We start from the raw sequence: 17,880 nt of genomic DNA on the forward strand, positions 1-17,880 counted from the left end.
TTCTGGGCCCCCATACTAGGTTGGGGGACACCAAAATCATAACCTCTCCCACGATTCAATGTCTTTTCAACCGCTCTCATGGTTGCAGCTTTTGCTTTACGGCTGGGAGAAGTTTGTGTTTTAAGGACCTTGTTTGTAATAATATACGAGCAGGCCTGCTAGGCCTGAAAATGTGTAATGCACTATGCCTTCAAGGGGCTGAATATATGGTTATATTACAATGCTCTGTGTCCTTCTCTTTTTACGGGGTTATGCACTCCAAGGGCCAACTATATGGTTACATGACAGAGTTTCTTTCAAATGCTATTCTTACTGTGGTGAACTCTAGAGAATGTTCTAACCATGACAGCAGGTCTGAAAATGTGTAATGCACTCATCCCTCTAGGGGCTCAATATAGGGTTACATTGCAATGCTCTCTGCCCTTCTCTTTTCATGTGGGTATGCCCTCTAGGGCCCAACTATATGGTTACATGACCATGCTTCTTCCAAAAGCAATTTTTATTGTGGAGCCCTCTAGGGGATGTTCTGACCATTGCAGTTGAATGCCAAATGTATGAAGGATTGCACAAACAGTTTATTTCTGATAAAGGGTTAATGTGCTGCATGCCCAAAGGCAATAACTATTGGTTATGCCAATGGTTGTTGGAATTTGCTTAGCCACACAGTCGATTTGCATGGCTTTGTGTGGTTTAGAAAATACAAAGTAACACACATCAACACATACTGCTGCCTTGCCTTACTTTGCATTAGGTAGTTGTTACCTGGGTGGAGCATGGGAGTTATATACATCCACCCATGTATTTTGATACAAATCCAGATATGCAACGTCTCGTAATCTTCTGTTTGCGCCAAAATGTTGTACCTACCCGACAGACATGTAAGAAGGAGAAAGAAAATGTCACTTACCCAGTGTACATCTGTTTGTGGCATGTAGTGCTGCATATTCATGTGCTATGGATGGCGTCCGCCATCTAGTGTTCGGCTCGGAGTGTTACAAGTTGTTTTTCTTCGAAGAAGTCTTTTCGGAGTCACAGGATCGAGTGACTCCTCCTCTCAGTCTTACTGCGCATGGGCATCAACTCCTTTGTTAGATTGTTTTCTCGCAAAAGGGTGTAGGAAGGAGTGAGAGTGTAAGAATGTAAATGTACTATAAAAGTAGTAAGTAAAATAGATGTCCATGCAGATGTAAATGTATATACATATGTACAAATAATAAACTGCAACAACTACAGGCTTCCAGGGAGGGCGGGTGAATATGAATCTGCAGCACCACATGCCACAAACAGATGTACACTGGGTAAGTGACATTTTCCGTTCTATGGCATGTGGAGCTGGAGATACACATGCTATGCATAGACTAACAAGCAGTTTGCTCCCCAAAATAATGTGGTGGCTACCCTGTAGGAGTTGGCGTTGTTTGAAATAATGTTTTTAGGACAGCTTGATATATCTCATCTGCATGTTTGATCATGCCAGTTAGGATTGGGAGGCACTGGTAACGTGAGTGGTGGAGGATAAGCTATTAAAAAGGAAATCCTCTCCAAAGGCTCACTGTACATAAGTACCCCGTGGAACGCTGCCGCCCTAGAAATGACCTGCGTGTATGCAGTAATGTCTTCTGTTGGGGAAGCTTTGGAAGGATATAAGTCTGGGTCATAAGCAGGTATGGGATCTGGATCATACAGATCCCAAGGATCAACCGTATCACCATGAGAATAAGTCTGTGAGTGAGTTGGTGAAGGCAAAGGTGGTGGACTAGTGGGTGGTGGTGAAAAAGAAAGTTGTGGTGAATGAGGGGGAGAAGTATGCAGAGGTAATGGCTTCTCCTTCCGTTTAAAAATCTTTGCTGGTGGAGCAGTATCTAGATGTTCCTGAAAAGCCAACTTTCTTTTAGTCTGTGGAGAAGGTGCAGTAATTATTCTGCCAGTCTGTTTATCGTATGGATCCTTGATTGTCTCTTATCCATGATTTCGAGATTGGGTTGAATTTCAGTGTCCTAAGAAATATAATCTGATGGCTTCGATGAGTTTGAGGACCGTTCATCATATGGCTTGGGGCTCTACTTAAGATGGCTCACAAGTCCTTGCTCCTCTGTGTAGGAATACTTTTTCGGCTCCGAAGTTTGCACTTTTTTCGGGCCCAAAAGTACAGCCTGTTTCGGCTCAGAGGCAGGACGTTGAGGTTTCAACTCCGAAGAGTGCGGACGCTGACTCGGTTCAGAAGTTGAGATTTTGATGGTTTTGCTCGACTCCGGTATCAAGGTAGACGTGGCCTTTTTCTGCGCCCAACCCATAGTTGGTCAACGTGTATTTTCTTACAGGTCGAACCATGGCTCTCTGGCAGTGGTGCACCCAAGGCCTTCGAGGACTTTTTTGGAGTGGGTGTAGGGGCCAACAGTGATGATTTGGCTCGCCTGTTCTTCCTCAAATGTGTCGATATACTCAGTACTTTGACGCCATCTCTAATCTCCTGGCTCTCCATTCACGTAGTGTCTTCTTGGATCGAAACAATCGACAGGCTTCACAATGCTCTTCTCGGTGATCGTGAGAGAGAGACAGATTACATACCAGGTTTGTTGATCTGCATATGGAAATTACGCGTGGCAATGAGGACAGAACCAGAATGGAGTCCGATCCATCAGGCTTCGACTGAGTAGGCCCGAACAGGCCCGAGATAGGCACTTGCGCCCAGAAGGGCGAAAACTGGTTTTCGACTGTACCATCGGCTAGACTATAGATTAAACGCGCAATCAAAACATTACTGACAGTGAAAGAAAGTTATCTAGAGTTTCTGATTTGAAATCTCGGTGCAAAAGGAAACCTGTCCGAACCAGACAACAGAAAGAAAACAATCTACCAAAGGAGACGACGCCCATGCGGAGTATGACCTAGAGGAGAAGTCACTCGATCCTGTGGCTCCAAAGAGACTTTTTCAAAGAAAAACAACTTGTAACACTCCGAGCCCAACATTTTGCACTGACACAATGTGAGCAATTGTGATAAATAAATCTCCAGTTTTACTGTTTGCTACAGTCAGATGACTTTGCCATACATAATTCCTTTGAGTGAAAAATGGCCCACAAAAGGTTTGGACAAACCCGAGTTGTATTTGTGGCTTACAAGTTTTCTTCAAACTTTTGGGTCAGTTAGAATCTCCTACGAGATGACTATATACAAGGAAACCCTTCCTGAGACACCCGGGTCAATGAGAATTTCCTACAAGATGGATCTATGCAAGAAACACTTTCTTGAGACACCCAGGCCACAAAGTGTCTTCTTAAATAAGCATGGACTGGATAGATTTTTTCCTCTTGTAATAATTTGGAATGACAGCCCCTTGCTCCGAAGCTTGGAATGAAGAGACCATTCATTAGATACAACCATGGAAGCAGAAAGATACCATTGGCTAGGAATCCGGTTAGTGTTTCTGTCCTTGTCAAGCTCTTGGAGAAGACACTTTTCTTGTAGCACCTAGGTGGGCAACAGTTTCTTCCGGCAATCCATATTTGAATCCTTCAACATGAAATTAGCTTGTGTAGGGAGTCCCTGTGATCTGACTGTAGAGCAAAGCACCTTCCTCAGATGACTTTAATTATCCATGACTTTGCAATACCAGTGGTACATCTACCGACTCTGGACTATGCTGCGAGCTGGAAGAGGAACACTATATAGAAAAACAGGACTATTCTGACCCCCACACAGTTATCACAACTAACAACACACGTGCGACAAGTTCAAAATATACTGCTCACCCTTCTCCTAAACAAAACAACACCGCCACTAACACACTTTTTCTAAACTGCCAGTTCATAAATGCTCGATCACTAAAAAAACAAGCACCACATCTACGACCTGCTCACGGACACACAACCTGACTTACTATTGATAACACTCGCGGTTGGGAGATTACATGGCCCCAGTGTTGCACGAAGCCGTTTCTCTGGGCTATCAAACCACCACACAAAACCATATAGGCAAGAGAGGAGGTGAACTAGCTATTTTATTCAAACAAGCAATAAATCTCAGCAAAACAGACAACATTTCCATACAAGGCTGTGAAGCCCTATTCACCAGATGCCACCCTACTCCAATTTCCTCCTGTAACTTTCTCCTCCTTAACAGACCTCCACCTAACAACTCAACATTCTCAGATGCTTTTCTAGCTACAGTCTCAAACCTTATAACATTATACTTAAACCTATGCATTCTTAGGGAGTAATATTTGGTTTGACAAACCCAGTATGCCCCATTCAAAAGCTATCACCACTGGCCTAGTCGCATTGAACCTACATCAGATTGTACACAATCCCACACACATCGCTGGACACATCATAGATGTAATTTTTGCTAAGCCTGAATTTGTTACCATTCATAGCATCACGCAAATCACATGGGGCCATATGTACGAACACATTTTCCCATAGACACAGAATGGGCAAAACTGTTTGGTACATCTGGCCCATGGTCAGATCACCATTTGATAACTTTCCAACATAAACCACCACAAATCAACACACCCCACAACTACTTACATACATGCACCTATCGACCATGGAGCAAACTCAATTTTGATGACTTAGAAACACAACTAACAGCCAACACAGATCTAGATACAATTCATTCTGTTCCAAAACTGAGTAGCTAAGGAAGCTTTTGATATCTAATACCACTCAGACAACTAAGCAGGACAAAAGAAAACCAACACCTTGGAGAAACCGAACATAAAAAGATAAAGCAACAAATCAGGTTACAGCGGACCTGGCTTATTACCAACAACTTTCAAGACAAACTGCAGCTACACAAACTTAACAGAATATACAAATCATCAATCAAAAAAGCTAAAAAATAAAAATAAAACAAATAAAATAAAAAGGTACTAAGACCGATTTTAAAATGTTAAATCTGCAAACAGAATTTTATAAAATTCTCAATGAATTTCGAAAACCCAAATGCATGGAGGAAGTCATCCCTCTAGAGATTTCACAAACAAACTGGCAACTCATTACATAACTAAGGCAGACGCACTGGACTCCTATTTTAAACAGAAGAAAACTATCAGCACCAACCCCCTTTCCTAAAATCCCCTCTAAGAATAAACCAACCCAGCCTCTAAAGTCCTTCAAACAAATATCACAAGGTGAATTTATGGATTTTGTCAAAGTAAGCAGGCTTTCCGGTTGCTCTTCTGTCCCTTGTCCTCCACATCTTCAGGAACATTCTTTTATCTACTTCTGCTGCCAAACCTATAAGAAGAAGAATCAACAGCTCTTCAACTATAGGAACCTTTCCTGAAGACCTGAAAAAGGCATACATACGTAAATTTTTAAAGAAAACAAACCTAGACCTGCAGGACCCCAACAACTACAGACCAATCACAAATCGATCTTTCCTGGGCCAACTGATAGAAAGTGCAGCAATCGCCCAGATGTCACAATTCATTGAAGACAATTCCATACTTTGAGCCTACCAAATTGGATTCTGCCCAGGAAGAGGCACTCATAGCAATCCGGGATGATCTTAAAAACAAAGTTGACCGCAATGGAGTTGCTGCACTACTTCTCTTGGACTTCTCAGCTGCCTTTGATACGGTTGACCATGACACTCTAATTCAAAGACTCCACGAAGCCAGCATAGAAGGGACTGCTCTCGACTGGATTACATTCTACCTTCAAAACAGAACTAATATTATCTATTCTCCCCCTTTCTCATCCAAACTGTACCTCATAAAAGCAGGGCTACCCCTAGGATCAATTATCTCACCTTTGCTTTTCAACATCTACATGACCTCATTATCAGAATTGATCAATGATTTTAACTCACATGCTACAACTATGCAGATGACACACAAATACTACTTAAATTGGAATGCTCCAAAGACACTGAAAACTCACAAATCTTCACTTGCCTCAGAGCCACTGATCAGTGGATGTCTTGGAGATATCTCAAACTAAATGCCTCCAAAACTGAAAAAGTCATGAGTGGTGACTGGAAAAATGATGACCCACTGTGCGCCCGGCCTGACTATCTCGGACAACCTCCTTATCTGAGGAAGTTAAAAACCTTGGAATTACCATGGACTCCAAGTTAATAATGAATGCCCAAAGGGGACAAATTAGCACGAACAAACTTCATCGCCTTGAAGACTCTGCAACGCATCTTCCCCCACTTTGGATTTCCACACAAGGTGCAGGCTACTATCTCTCTTGCACTACCCAAACTGGATTATGCCAATGGCCTCTACCATGGACAATCTCTAACTATTATGAAAAAACTACGACGTATTCAGAACTCTCCTGCCAGGCTACTATTACATATAAAGCCACTAGCCCACATCTCCCCGTCTTGAGAGCACTACACTGGTTACCCATTGCCAGAAGATCCACCTTCAAGCTGCTTTGTATCACCCACAAAGCTATACACGGAACAGGACTGCTTTTTATCAGAAACAAAATAACCAAATACATTCAACAAAAAAACCTCCGCTCAAGATTGGCACCCTGCCTTAGAACACCACCATACAAGAAAACGACTATAGGTGGTACATAATTCTCTGTTCAAGCAGCCAAACTATGGAATTCATTACCCCCAAATATAAGATCCACGGATAACTATCTTGTCTTCAAAAGCCTAATCAAGAGGTGTATCTTTCCTTCATAACCACCATATTCAAACAGCAATGAACTGCATATGCCTGTGTTGATAAATATTTTATCGGATTATGTGTATTTTCTAGACATGTATAGTTCTTTAGGAAATATGTATCGCTACTATGTCATAACAATAAATTACACACATACTCTTTACACCTGTTTAACAAATCTATATTTACTCATGATTAAATATGTATGTATGTGGATATATATGTACATGCGTATGTGGATTTGTGTGTGTATATGTGTGGATGCATATGTATGTGTGTATATACATATATGTGTATGTTGATCTATGCTTTAGATGTACATAGGTCATTGCATAGCTCCTAAATAAGTTGTTAAATTAGATACTTATGAATCCCTGCTCTCGTTTTTATACCACACTGATCAAATGTTTTATTATCATAAGCATTTCACTATTCAAAAATTGAGGAAAGAAATAAATGTTAGAAAAGTACACTTATTAATTAACTTCAAATATTACAAATCTTGAAAGTCTGTTTATAAAATACTACTTTTCTTCTCATATTATACCCATTATATTCCTTGAACATATATTCCCTTACCATGTATTTACATACCTATTTCTCTAGTCCTTCTGTACTAGAGAAAATTTAAATAAAAATAAATAAAATAAAATCTATAGATAAAATTCAAATTATAAGTACATTATTTTTTTAAAATAAATTAATGAATAAATAAATTAAATAAAAATAAAAATAATGATTACAAATTATATATATATACATATATATATATATATATATATATATATATAATTATAAATTAATAAAAATAATATAGACGTACACTTGTAAACTTTACTTTGTCTACCTAGCACCATGTCATGCCTCTAGCAATCTATCCTATATCCCCACTCTGACTCATCCCAAACCCATTCTTCTACTTTCATCTCCAAAATAACCCTGCCTAAGCTCTTCCCTTCTCTTCCACATCTAGCTCACCCAAACCTCAGTTTACTACCATGATCTCTTAAACAACCCTACTAAATTCTCCCTCATTTATCTCACCTTTGACTCATCAAAAACCCCACCTGCTACTATGAGCTCCCTAACCCTTTCCACAGACTTTTCCCTCCTCTATCTCTCCTTTACTCATCTAAAGCTTCATCCTATTACTATAAACTCCCAATTAACACTTCTGAATTCTTCCCTCCTCTATCCCTCCATCACTCTAGTCATTCCAACTAACAAACTCACATATCATCTGCTCAAATTAACTCATAAAAACACTAAAACAGTGCTCATATTTCCCTATACTAATCCACCACTAACTCCTCTTGGGTTCCGGAGTAGCGTGCTACTTGCCAAAAAGCACTTAGATGCCTCGTCAGGGGTAGTAAGCGCTATATAAATACTATTACAATACAATTACATCATTAACTCATCATTCCAGATACCAGCTGAGACATACATGGAATGGGGACGCAGTATACTATTCACTTGGAATTTCTGAATTATAGTTACAGAAAGAGTTGGCCCTTATGCAATGCTCTCAGAATATTTAGACAATACTCTGCGATGAAGGAAAGAATGTTTATTTTCCAGCATCACAGATCAGAAGCTCACGAACGGACGAGGTACTGTAACAAGGAATAAACGAGGTTTTGTATTAAGACCCGGAATTCTAAATGACGGAGGTCAGAAAAAACACTATGCAAGTCAGGGTCATAAAACATTCTAAAAGCCTTTCAAGGGAAGCAATTGAATTACATTAAAATGTCACACACTTTATAAAAGTGATATGGAGCTTGTGAGATCATGCATACACAGAAAAATGAAGCTAGACAATCAGTCATCAAATAAGAACCTGGACTAAGGCACTTACCAGTTTAAAGTCTTGGATGCTACATATGAAGTATGGCATATTGGGCCTTCGACTCTCAATATAAACACAGTCTGAAAAAAAACAAGTGGATGGTGTTCAAGAGTTAATTAAATTTTATGATGGAAAGAACTGAACTTTCATATTAAACACTGTTGCACACTAGGTAGCATGAAACAAATGAAACTATGCAGATAAAATAAAACAAAGGGACTTTACTTAATATATAAAGTACCCACAAACAAGGCTGTGTTTTAGAAAAACGCAGAGTTATAATCAATATTGTAAGCAAAGTATCACATGAACATAGAGATGTATGCATCCCACCATAGTTTCGCCAAAACAGATTGATGTAGTTGTGTTTTGAAGCGGTTATTTTAGAAGTACACACTTCACAAATACCAGAGGGTAGCCCAAGGGCTTGAGGTCAAGATGAAATCGGTACAGTGTGTTTTGAGAAACATACGGGAACATGTTATTCTTGGTCTACTCCAATAATCAAATCCTGAATAAACAGAAATTGCTCTGCATAAAACCTAAAAGCATATATATACCCTGTCCACAAAACAGTCAACGTTGGTTAACTGTGTACCACACTTTGGGATGACCCTTTTCCATACCTGATTAAAAACTCAAATTAGTGCCCAAGGGGGCAAGAAAATACATCAGTTGTTCAACTCTTTTGTATCACATAGTGCTCACCACTCATCTGCCCTTTGCCACCTCCACTTGGCTAGTTCACGCAAAATAGAATTGTTGGCATTACTGTAAACCTACCCTCACACATCTTTTCATCCTGCTACAGTGCGCCTCCCTTGGGCTTTCACACGCATTTTTATTTTGGTGCCACAGCAAAAGTCTATAAACTTTGGCAGCTATCCTCCATTAGCCGTTTGGTTTCAGCAACAAATCCAAACCCTGCAAATTCTGGTTTTCCCATTATGGCACACATCATACTGCTTTCGGCCATTACAATATTAAATTAACCTTTTTGTTGCAGAGAGATGTCGCTATTTTTAAAGCTTTTTATATGCATTTGTTCAAATTATATCAAAATAAGTTGTTTTAAAAACATTAGACTAACATTTTAGCATTCATAATGTTAATGGACAACTGCTACTGTTGAACGTTGATCGTCACTGGGATGGTGGGCTATTTCTCCCTCTTGTACTTCCTTAGTGTTCTTTTCTTGCAGCAAGACATCCTTATTTTTCTCAGGTACATGTTGCTACCGTTTTCTGTATATATTTGACATCTATTATCTGCCGTTCGTTTTACTCTCCGAGGGGTCGAGGGAATTTCTCTGTCAAGCGACTATTTAACTCTCCAATAAACATACTGCTTTTGCCAATAAATACCTTTATTTTCTACAGAGGAGAAAATGCTAGCATTTGCTCATTTTCATTTAAAGCGTTACCACCCTTCGACAAGCCTTTCCTCTCATCTTGGTCTCTGACTGAACACTAGGAAAAAAGATGAGGCAATCCGTACGTCCTTTTTTAGGTCACGCACGCAAGCGCTCTGACGTGGTGTAATGCATCTGTGGGCTTTCAACCACACCCACCGTACACCCATCACTATCACTGGTTCATGGGCTTGCCTTTCAAAAATCCTTTGGTTTTCATTAGTAAATGCTTTAAGTTTGTCCCTCCGAGGGGCAGTTTAGTTACCGCCATGGCCACCGGCCCTGTTCCATGGATAATTGCATTTTAGCCGATACGTTTGACTGCGAGAAAACCTTTTTCCTAGGCGTTTTGAATTTACTTGCTTGTCAACTGTTTTACTGTTCATTTTCAATTCATGTGGCAAGAAAAGACCAGTTACGAATTTACAACTCTAATAGCTCTAACTCGAGCAAACTAATGCTTATTTGGGTAGTTTATAATATTAACCATTGTGGTAGAGCACTCTCAAATAAACAAGGAGTCGAGTTTCAGGATACGTGCCAGTTAGTTTATTCACACAAAGGGACCCACGCACATAGCTGCTTCTCCCTCCTGGGGTAACGGCCAACTCCGGTCACAGCCGCCTGCACTCCAGAACCCGGAGGAACAACCAATGGAATAAAGATTCCATTGAAGTAGCGTGCGTGGAACACATACAAGTAACGAAAGCAAAAAAGTAAAATATAAACAGTACAATACTATATGAAAAGTAAAGTAAATTACATATTACAACATCTCCCTCCTTTATAATAAACTAAGCAATGAAACACTAAGACAGGATAAAATCTCGAAATTTAACAGGTATGTTAACTTGTCTCGAACTTCGAGTTGTAACATATTTAGAATCAGCCTCATTAATGTTATTATCAGGATTTGGACCATTATCAACTGACTGATGATCAGGAACAAAACCCGGAACCTCAGAATCATTCATGTGATCGGAATCGAAATCACAAGATATCAAAGACCCATCACATGCAAATTCTTGCAAATCTGTCAACAACATTGAATCCTCATCATGCTTTAAATGAGACATGCACCTGAAAATCTTGAGTTGCTCAAAATTAATAGGAATTACACAACTCCTGCTCCACCAACCTCGTCCATCTAATAATACAGCAGCTCTGGTAACTTTGAGAACTTTAGATGGAAAATAAAATTTAGATTCTCTTTGCCTTACCCTAAAAGGTTTTTTAAGTAGAACCCAATCGTTGACCTTTAATTTAACTGTTTTAATAGGAAACCTGTGATCAAAATTACATTTCTGCTTAAGTTGTTTATCAAAAACAGTACTTCTCATGGTGTTCTTAACCGACAACTGAGATTTTTTGTCAACATCACTCAGGACGTGAAACATCCACCTTGGCACCAGTTTGGTTCTGGGATCCCTTCCCCTTAGTAACTTAAATGGAGAACAACCTGTAGTTGAATGTGGAGTAGATATAGGTATGCCCAGATTTTCTCTTGCAGAAATTCTGCAACATCAACATTTGATGCTAAAGCGGTTTGAATTCCTTCCTTAAGAATCCGGTTGACCCTTTCTACTAATCCATTTGCCGATGGATTGTGTAGTGCCACTCTGAGATGTTTGATATCATGTAGAGTCAAGAAATCTGAAAAAAAAATTGACAAAAAATGTGAACCATTATCAGTAACAATTGTGTTAACAGGCCCTTCTGATCTAAATAATTTGCTCAAAAACTGATAACCACATCCGAATAGGTTTCAGAAGTGAAAGAATAATAAACCCATTTTGAAAAATAATCCACCGCCACCACAAGATATTTCATGTGCCTTGGTAACAAATGAAATGGCCCAGAGAAATCAAATGCAACCTTATCCCAAGGTTTCTCCGGCAAAGGAACAGGATATAAAGGACAGTCCTCCAATGTTTATCTGAAACAATACATTTGGGGCACCTGTTAATAAAATAAGCTACTTGTTTATCTAAACTAGGCCACCAATATGACATTTTAAGTTTTCCGGACGTAGCTGAAATACCCAAATGACCCTCGTGGGCTAGTTTAATTATCTTGTCCCTGATGTTGGTAGGAGGAACAATGAGATCACCTCTCAGGAAAATACCATTCTCACACGTGAGCTCACTTGACACATGATAAAAGGCTCTAAGCTCCCATGACAAACTTCTCTCAGCAGGCCATTTGGTCTTCAAAAATTCTACTACTTTAGACAACGTAGCATCTGAGGTCATAGCAGACACCCATTCTTGCTCAGAAACATGATTGTTAGATACAGCCAAAATGCCCAACAGGGCTACCACACACTCCTGTTCAGCGTCAATCTCCACTGAGGCCTCATAGGGTAAAGGCAAACAAGACAATCTGCACGAAAGTTCATGCCTCCTTGCACATACTTCAGCACCAGATTGTATTCTTGCAACTTGGATAGAATGCGAACGAACCGTGGCAATGCTTTACCCAGACCATTTCCATTCAACAAATAAACAAAGGGTTTATGATCAGTGAACACCTCACACTTGTTGCCCCAAACATAGGTTCTAAACTTCTGAACTGCCCACACACAAGCTAAGGCCTCTTTCGATGGTACTATAATGTTTCTCTGCCTCCGATAACATCCTAGACGCGAAAGCAACAGTGTTTTCGCAACCATTCGCCCACTGACCAAAAACAGCACCAATTCCAATTAAGCTGGCGTCTACCATGACAAATGGAATACCTGCAGGATCAAAGGGTTGTAACGCAGACGCATTGATAACTAAGGGCCATATGTACAAACACATTTTCCCATTGACACAGAATGGGAAAAACCCTTTGCTACATCTAGCTCTAAATCTTTAACTCTATCAAATGTAGAGTTCAAATCATTTGTCCATTCAAATTTAGTTCCTTTTTTAAGTAGTGATCTAAGAGGTTGCACTTCCATGGCATACCCCGGGACAAATCTAGCATAATATTCACAAAGTCCTGGGAAGGATTTTAACGCCTCTTTATCAGACGGTGGACATGCCTTACTAACAGCATCCACATTGCTAAATTTAGGTCTGATTCTCTCACCAGAAATGACATGACCAAGATATTCCACCTCATTGACGAACAATTTGCACTTACCAGGTTTTACTGTCATACCCTTCTCCCTTAGGATGCCTAAAACTTTTTTTTAAACTTCTATATGTTCTTTCTCTGATACTGTGTGTATCAAAATGTCATCTTGGAAAGCTAACACCTGAGGTAAGTAAGAGAATAAATCATCCATCAATTTTTGAAAAAACGCTTGCTGCTGAAGCAAGGCCAAAAGGTAAGCGTAGATACTTGAATACTGCCAATGGAGTTACAAAAGTGGTTACATCTTGAGAAGATTCGCTCAATGGAATTTGGTGGTATGCAGAGTGAAGTTCTATGGTCGAAAACACCTTGGAATTACCCAGACTCGTAATCATTTCTTGTATACGTGGAAGAGGATGGCAATCTATGACAATATTTTGGTTAACAGACCTCAAGTCCACACAGTCTCAACTCGCCATTTTGTTTCTTGGTAATTACAATGGGTGATACCCATTCTGAGGCATCTGCAGGAGCGATTATCCCTTGAGATTGAAGTTTATGCAATAAGGACTTCTTACACTCTGCTCTTACACTCAGGGGAATAGCTCTTACTTTATGTACAACAGGAGTTGCACCTTTCTTGAGTTTTATGCAATGCTCATAGCCCTGAACTTTCCCAATTTGGTCCTTGAAGACTTCTGGAAACAAATCAATTATGCTTTGCGTGGTGTTTTTAGATATGCACACATTGGATACCAAATCTGATAGAAATAAATTAGGTAATTCACCTAGAATTACTGGAACATCATGGCCAGGACGCAGTATTTTTCCCCAAACGTGCTAGATCCTTCCAACCCACAATATTACGCCCTTTGACAGCTACATAAATTTTTGTCACAATAGTTCTGCCAAGACATTGGAGATCTGACACAAAATAACCCAAGAGGTTAATGTCTTGTTCCCCAAACGCCTTGGGAGCAACATCAGGATAATGTAAGTTGATAGAGCCCTTCCACAACTTAAAGAATATGTGATCTGCTAAAATAGTGATGGGGGCTCCTGAATCAGCTAGAACAGGAATGGTTTGAGAACGAATAACTACGTCACACACAGCCCCTTTAATAACTTTCTCAGTTTTCCCACCCTGACCATCCGGAAAGTCAATGGTTAATAACCTATTCGAGAACTGGTTAGAAGTTTATGAGATTTCTTCATCAACGTCAACACTGTTAATCTTGACTTTACTATAAAAGCCTCTGTTTGAAGGTTGTGACTGGTACACTGCTTGAAAATGCCCCAATTTTTGACAATTGTTAAATTTTTGTGCCATGTGCTGGACAGGAAGTGTCATTACCAATATGGAATTTTGAGCCACAACGGAAACACTGTTTTGAATATTTAACCCCTTTTATCTTTGGCTGTTTGCTCAGTTTGTTATGAATGGCACAAACAGCTTCATCCTCACTAATAAGATCAACAGTGCTGTTCTGATTGGCTAAAACTTTGGAAGTGTTTATGGACCTTTCAATCCCTTTAGCTAAAACCATAACGTCTTCCAAAGTTGGATTACAACATGACAGAAGTCTTTCTTGAATCTTTTTGTGAAAGAAATGAAACACAAATTGATCCCGAATGTAAACATCAGTATTAGAAGCAAATTCACATTTAGCTGCTAATACTCAAGTTAGCGATATTCTCCTCAGTTGACTCACTCATTTGTTTGCGCATAGCAAAATTAAATCTTTCAAGTAATACATACGAGTCCCCAGAGTAATGCTTTGCCATACGTTACTTCGCTTCAATATAGCGGTTCCATAGTACGTCGCCTCCACCAGGAGATGAAATAGCTGGTAAGTTATCAAATATTCTTTGAGCTGCAATACCTAGATGGTTAAATAATAAAGCTTTCTTCCTATTAGGGGGAAATTCCATAGCATCAATGGCTGCCAGATAGTTTTCGAAAATGCGGATCCATTCAGCCCATTTAATGTCAGGTTTACCTGCTTTCTGTAGAAAAACTGGTGGTTGTACAATATTTTGATTGGATGCCATAGTTAAATTGGGAAAATACACAAATGTGTATTTTTTTTATTAAAGCAGGAAGTGACAAAACAGTACAGGTAAGTTTCAATGTTTTAATAAGCACGTTGGAATGAAGCGGCACAGCACGATGAAGAAAAGTAAACAGCAACCAGGGAAACATCTGGAGAGCCACGTAGAAAGAGCACGAAGAATCCGTCTTCAATTTGATGCTAGCAGCCCTAGCGTAACCAAGGCAACGTCATAAAATAAACCCGTAAAGAGCACAAGGAATCAGTTACTAAGGCAACCTTAGAAGCCAAACTGCTGCGTAGCGCGTGAGGAGCGCGAGGAATCCATCACAAAGGCAACTATAGGCCTAACGGTAGCGTAGCGCATAAGGCCTGTACAATTAAGGAAAACAGGAAATGTGCCCCTCCTACTCACGCCTTCCAGCGCAGCAGCAATCGCATTACGAATCACTTCTTTCCGGAAAGCGAAACAGCGCCGGAACTCAGCACACCAAAAGGCAGCAGCTCACTGATGGGTCCCTTCTTTGAGAGGAAGCTCCTTAACCCCACTCCTGGTACCAAATATGTGGTAGAGCACTCTCAAATAAACAAGGAGTCGTGTTTCAGGATACGTGGCTGTGAGTTTATTCACACAAAGGGACCCACGCACGTAGCTGCTTCTCCGTCCTGGGGTAACGGCCAACTCCAGTCAGAGCCGCCCACACTCCAGAACCCGGAGGAACAACCAATGGAATAAAGATTCCATTGAAGTAGCGTGCGTGGAACACATACAAGTAACGAAAGCAAACAAGTAAAATATAAACAGTACAATATATAAACAGTACAATACTATATGAAAAGTAGATTACATATTACAACCATGCAGTCTCATTTTTCACAATGACAAAACACGGAGTGGCCTCAATTTGATTATGTGTTTGTAGGGACACTTTCAACTTGGTGATGATGAATCTCGAGCAGACAGCTCCCAGGATTCAGCTGTAGCCTTTCCGGGGTCCAACCAATCAGTAATCCAGGCAGGGTTTCTTCCATTACTTGTGGATAGTCATATAATGCAAATAGTGACAGTAATCAGTTATAGCATCAATCCAAATAAAGTTATTAGTGGAAAAGTAGAGTTCTCCACTTTCACATTTTTGTGGAAGCCTGCTTATGCTTACTCGGGATGCATGAGACCTAACCCTCTGAGCAATGGTGCTCCCCAATGTCTAAATGCGCCGAAGTTAGGAGCGGGCCGGAGGGCCATCAGTAAGGTGCCTACCTTAACTAATTGAGTGAGGGTGTTGTTGAAGACGCTGGGAATTGGGGGGCGGGGGGAATGCGCATCACTTCCCAGCATATTTTTGCCTTGCCGGGCATCTGTCAGAATACAATGGGCTGGCCCTGCAACGTTTAAACAGTCAGGGAAAAGGGTAAATTGTGTTTTCCCCTATCATCCCCGCTCCGATGACACATTCTGCCAGAAGAATCAGCCGCCCTCTCTGTAGCCCGCACTAGACAGGCATAGTGCCCTAGTGCCCACTAACGTTTTAGCTTCGCCCACCTATCCTTTCTCGGATACGTCATTTACTGGTGTTAAGCTTCGGTTGGTTAGAAGACGCCAGTGCAGTATTATTTTATTGTCAGAAGAGTTAAACTGCCATATTTTAGGCTGAGTGGGATCATGATGGACAAGAATACGGTCTTCACGATGGAACAAAATTTGGCACGGTCAGCCAGTTACGGGGGGTGGTGGGGGGGGGAGGGGGGTAGGCGAAGCCTATTAACCTTTTTTTTTTTTCTTTTTTTTTCTGGCCTTCTCCTAATTGGGTCCTGCTCCTAATTCTTAGGAGTCGAGAAAACTGTAGGACTCTGGAGGCAGATACGATCCCAAGTTCAAGAACTGGGATGGAGAATTATAGCTACTAAGTCTGTTGTCTAGCAGACTCTCTATGGGGATCAAATTCGTAATTATTTATAAACAATTTTTGGTTTTCATCATGTTAAATTGTATGATAATTTTTTATATTGTCTATTCCTTAAAAAAATACGTGATTTTAAGCCTAGTTAATAAATGTGGCATGAGAGGTTTCTCTAAAACCACAAACTGACCTATGGTCTCTGGCGGAACGGTTGGTTTTCAATTTGCTTATTGTCATTTCACATGCTATGTGAATATTGTCACTATGCTCGTTTCACTCTAATTCTCAACTTGTTATGATCTCATTCCACTCGTCACTGTTTTGTACAGCAGTGCCATCTGCTTGTTCTGATAAAAGACCATCTTGTGCCCATGGGAACTGCAAGTAAAGCAGACCTCTTCATTACTCTTTGTCAATCTTCTTTCCTCAAGAAGTCATCACCATTTTCTCTTTATACCCATTTTGCTACCATTTTTTGGTTATCATTGCGGAACCTCCTATTTTTGGTATCTTAAATCTTCAACATGTTGCCCAGTTTGTCAGCTTTGATTTCTATCCTTGAGGGCTTCACTTAGTATGGAATCCCCTTTCTTGCTTAAATATGTGACTGCAGGCTATGGCTCCACACATACATTTTCAATGCCTTTCTTCCCACTCTCAACTTTTCCAGCTGCATCCATGTTTGCAAAGGCAATAGAGCTCCTATTCACAGGTTTCTCTATTTCTAAACACTCTTTTGCTTCAGTACTAGACCTCCTCAGTGCTTCAGCTTACCCTTCCTCATTTACACACTCCCTAATGAATTGGTCCTTTAAAGCCCCCAGTGCACACAGCCCAACCCCACCACTTTTGCAGTTGTGATGGCAAGACAGACTCCTTCCTTACAGGCTCGTGACTGCACAGTCTCTACAGAGATCCACCAGAAAGTTCCATATGAGACCACCTTTCGTCTAGTGCCCTTT

General features: G+C 40.4%; 1 protein-coding gene across 16 annotated transcripts in view; it reads right to left on the reverse strand.

The window, feature by feature from the left end:
• Nucleotides 1-17,880, reverse strand: part of RERE (arginine-glutamic acid dipeptide repeats) — a 798,532-nt gene that overhangs the window by 548,223 nt on the left and 232,429 nt on the right. For 15 of the 16 annotated variants that reach the window (XM_069241143.1, XM_069241141.1, XM_069241137.1 and 12 more), the window contains one exon: nucleotides 8,502-8,572. The exons of the other annotated variant lie outside the window; for it this stretch is intronic. In XM_069241143.1, the coding sequence (XP_069097244.1) occupies nucleotides 8,502-8,572 (71 nt within the window). The remainder of the gene's footprint in view (nucleotides 1-8,501; nucleotides 8,573-17,880) is intronic. 16 annotated transcript variants of the gene reach the window in all.

Source organism: Pleurodeles waltl, chromosome 6, assembly GCF_031143425.1.
Source record: "Pleurodeles waltl isolate 20211129_DDA chromosome 6, aPleWal1.hap1.20221129, whole genome shotgun sequence".
In the NCBI taxonomy this organism is placed as follows: domain Eukaryota; kingdom Metazoa; phylum Chordata; class Amphibia; order Caudata; family Salamandridae; genus Pleurodeles; species Pleurodeles waltl.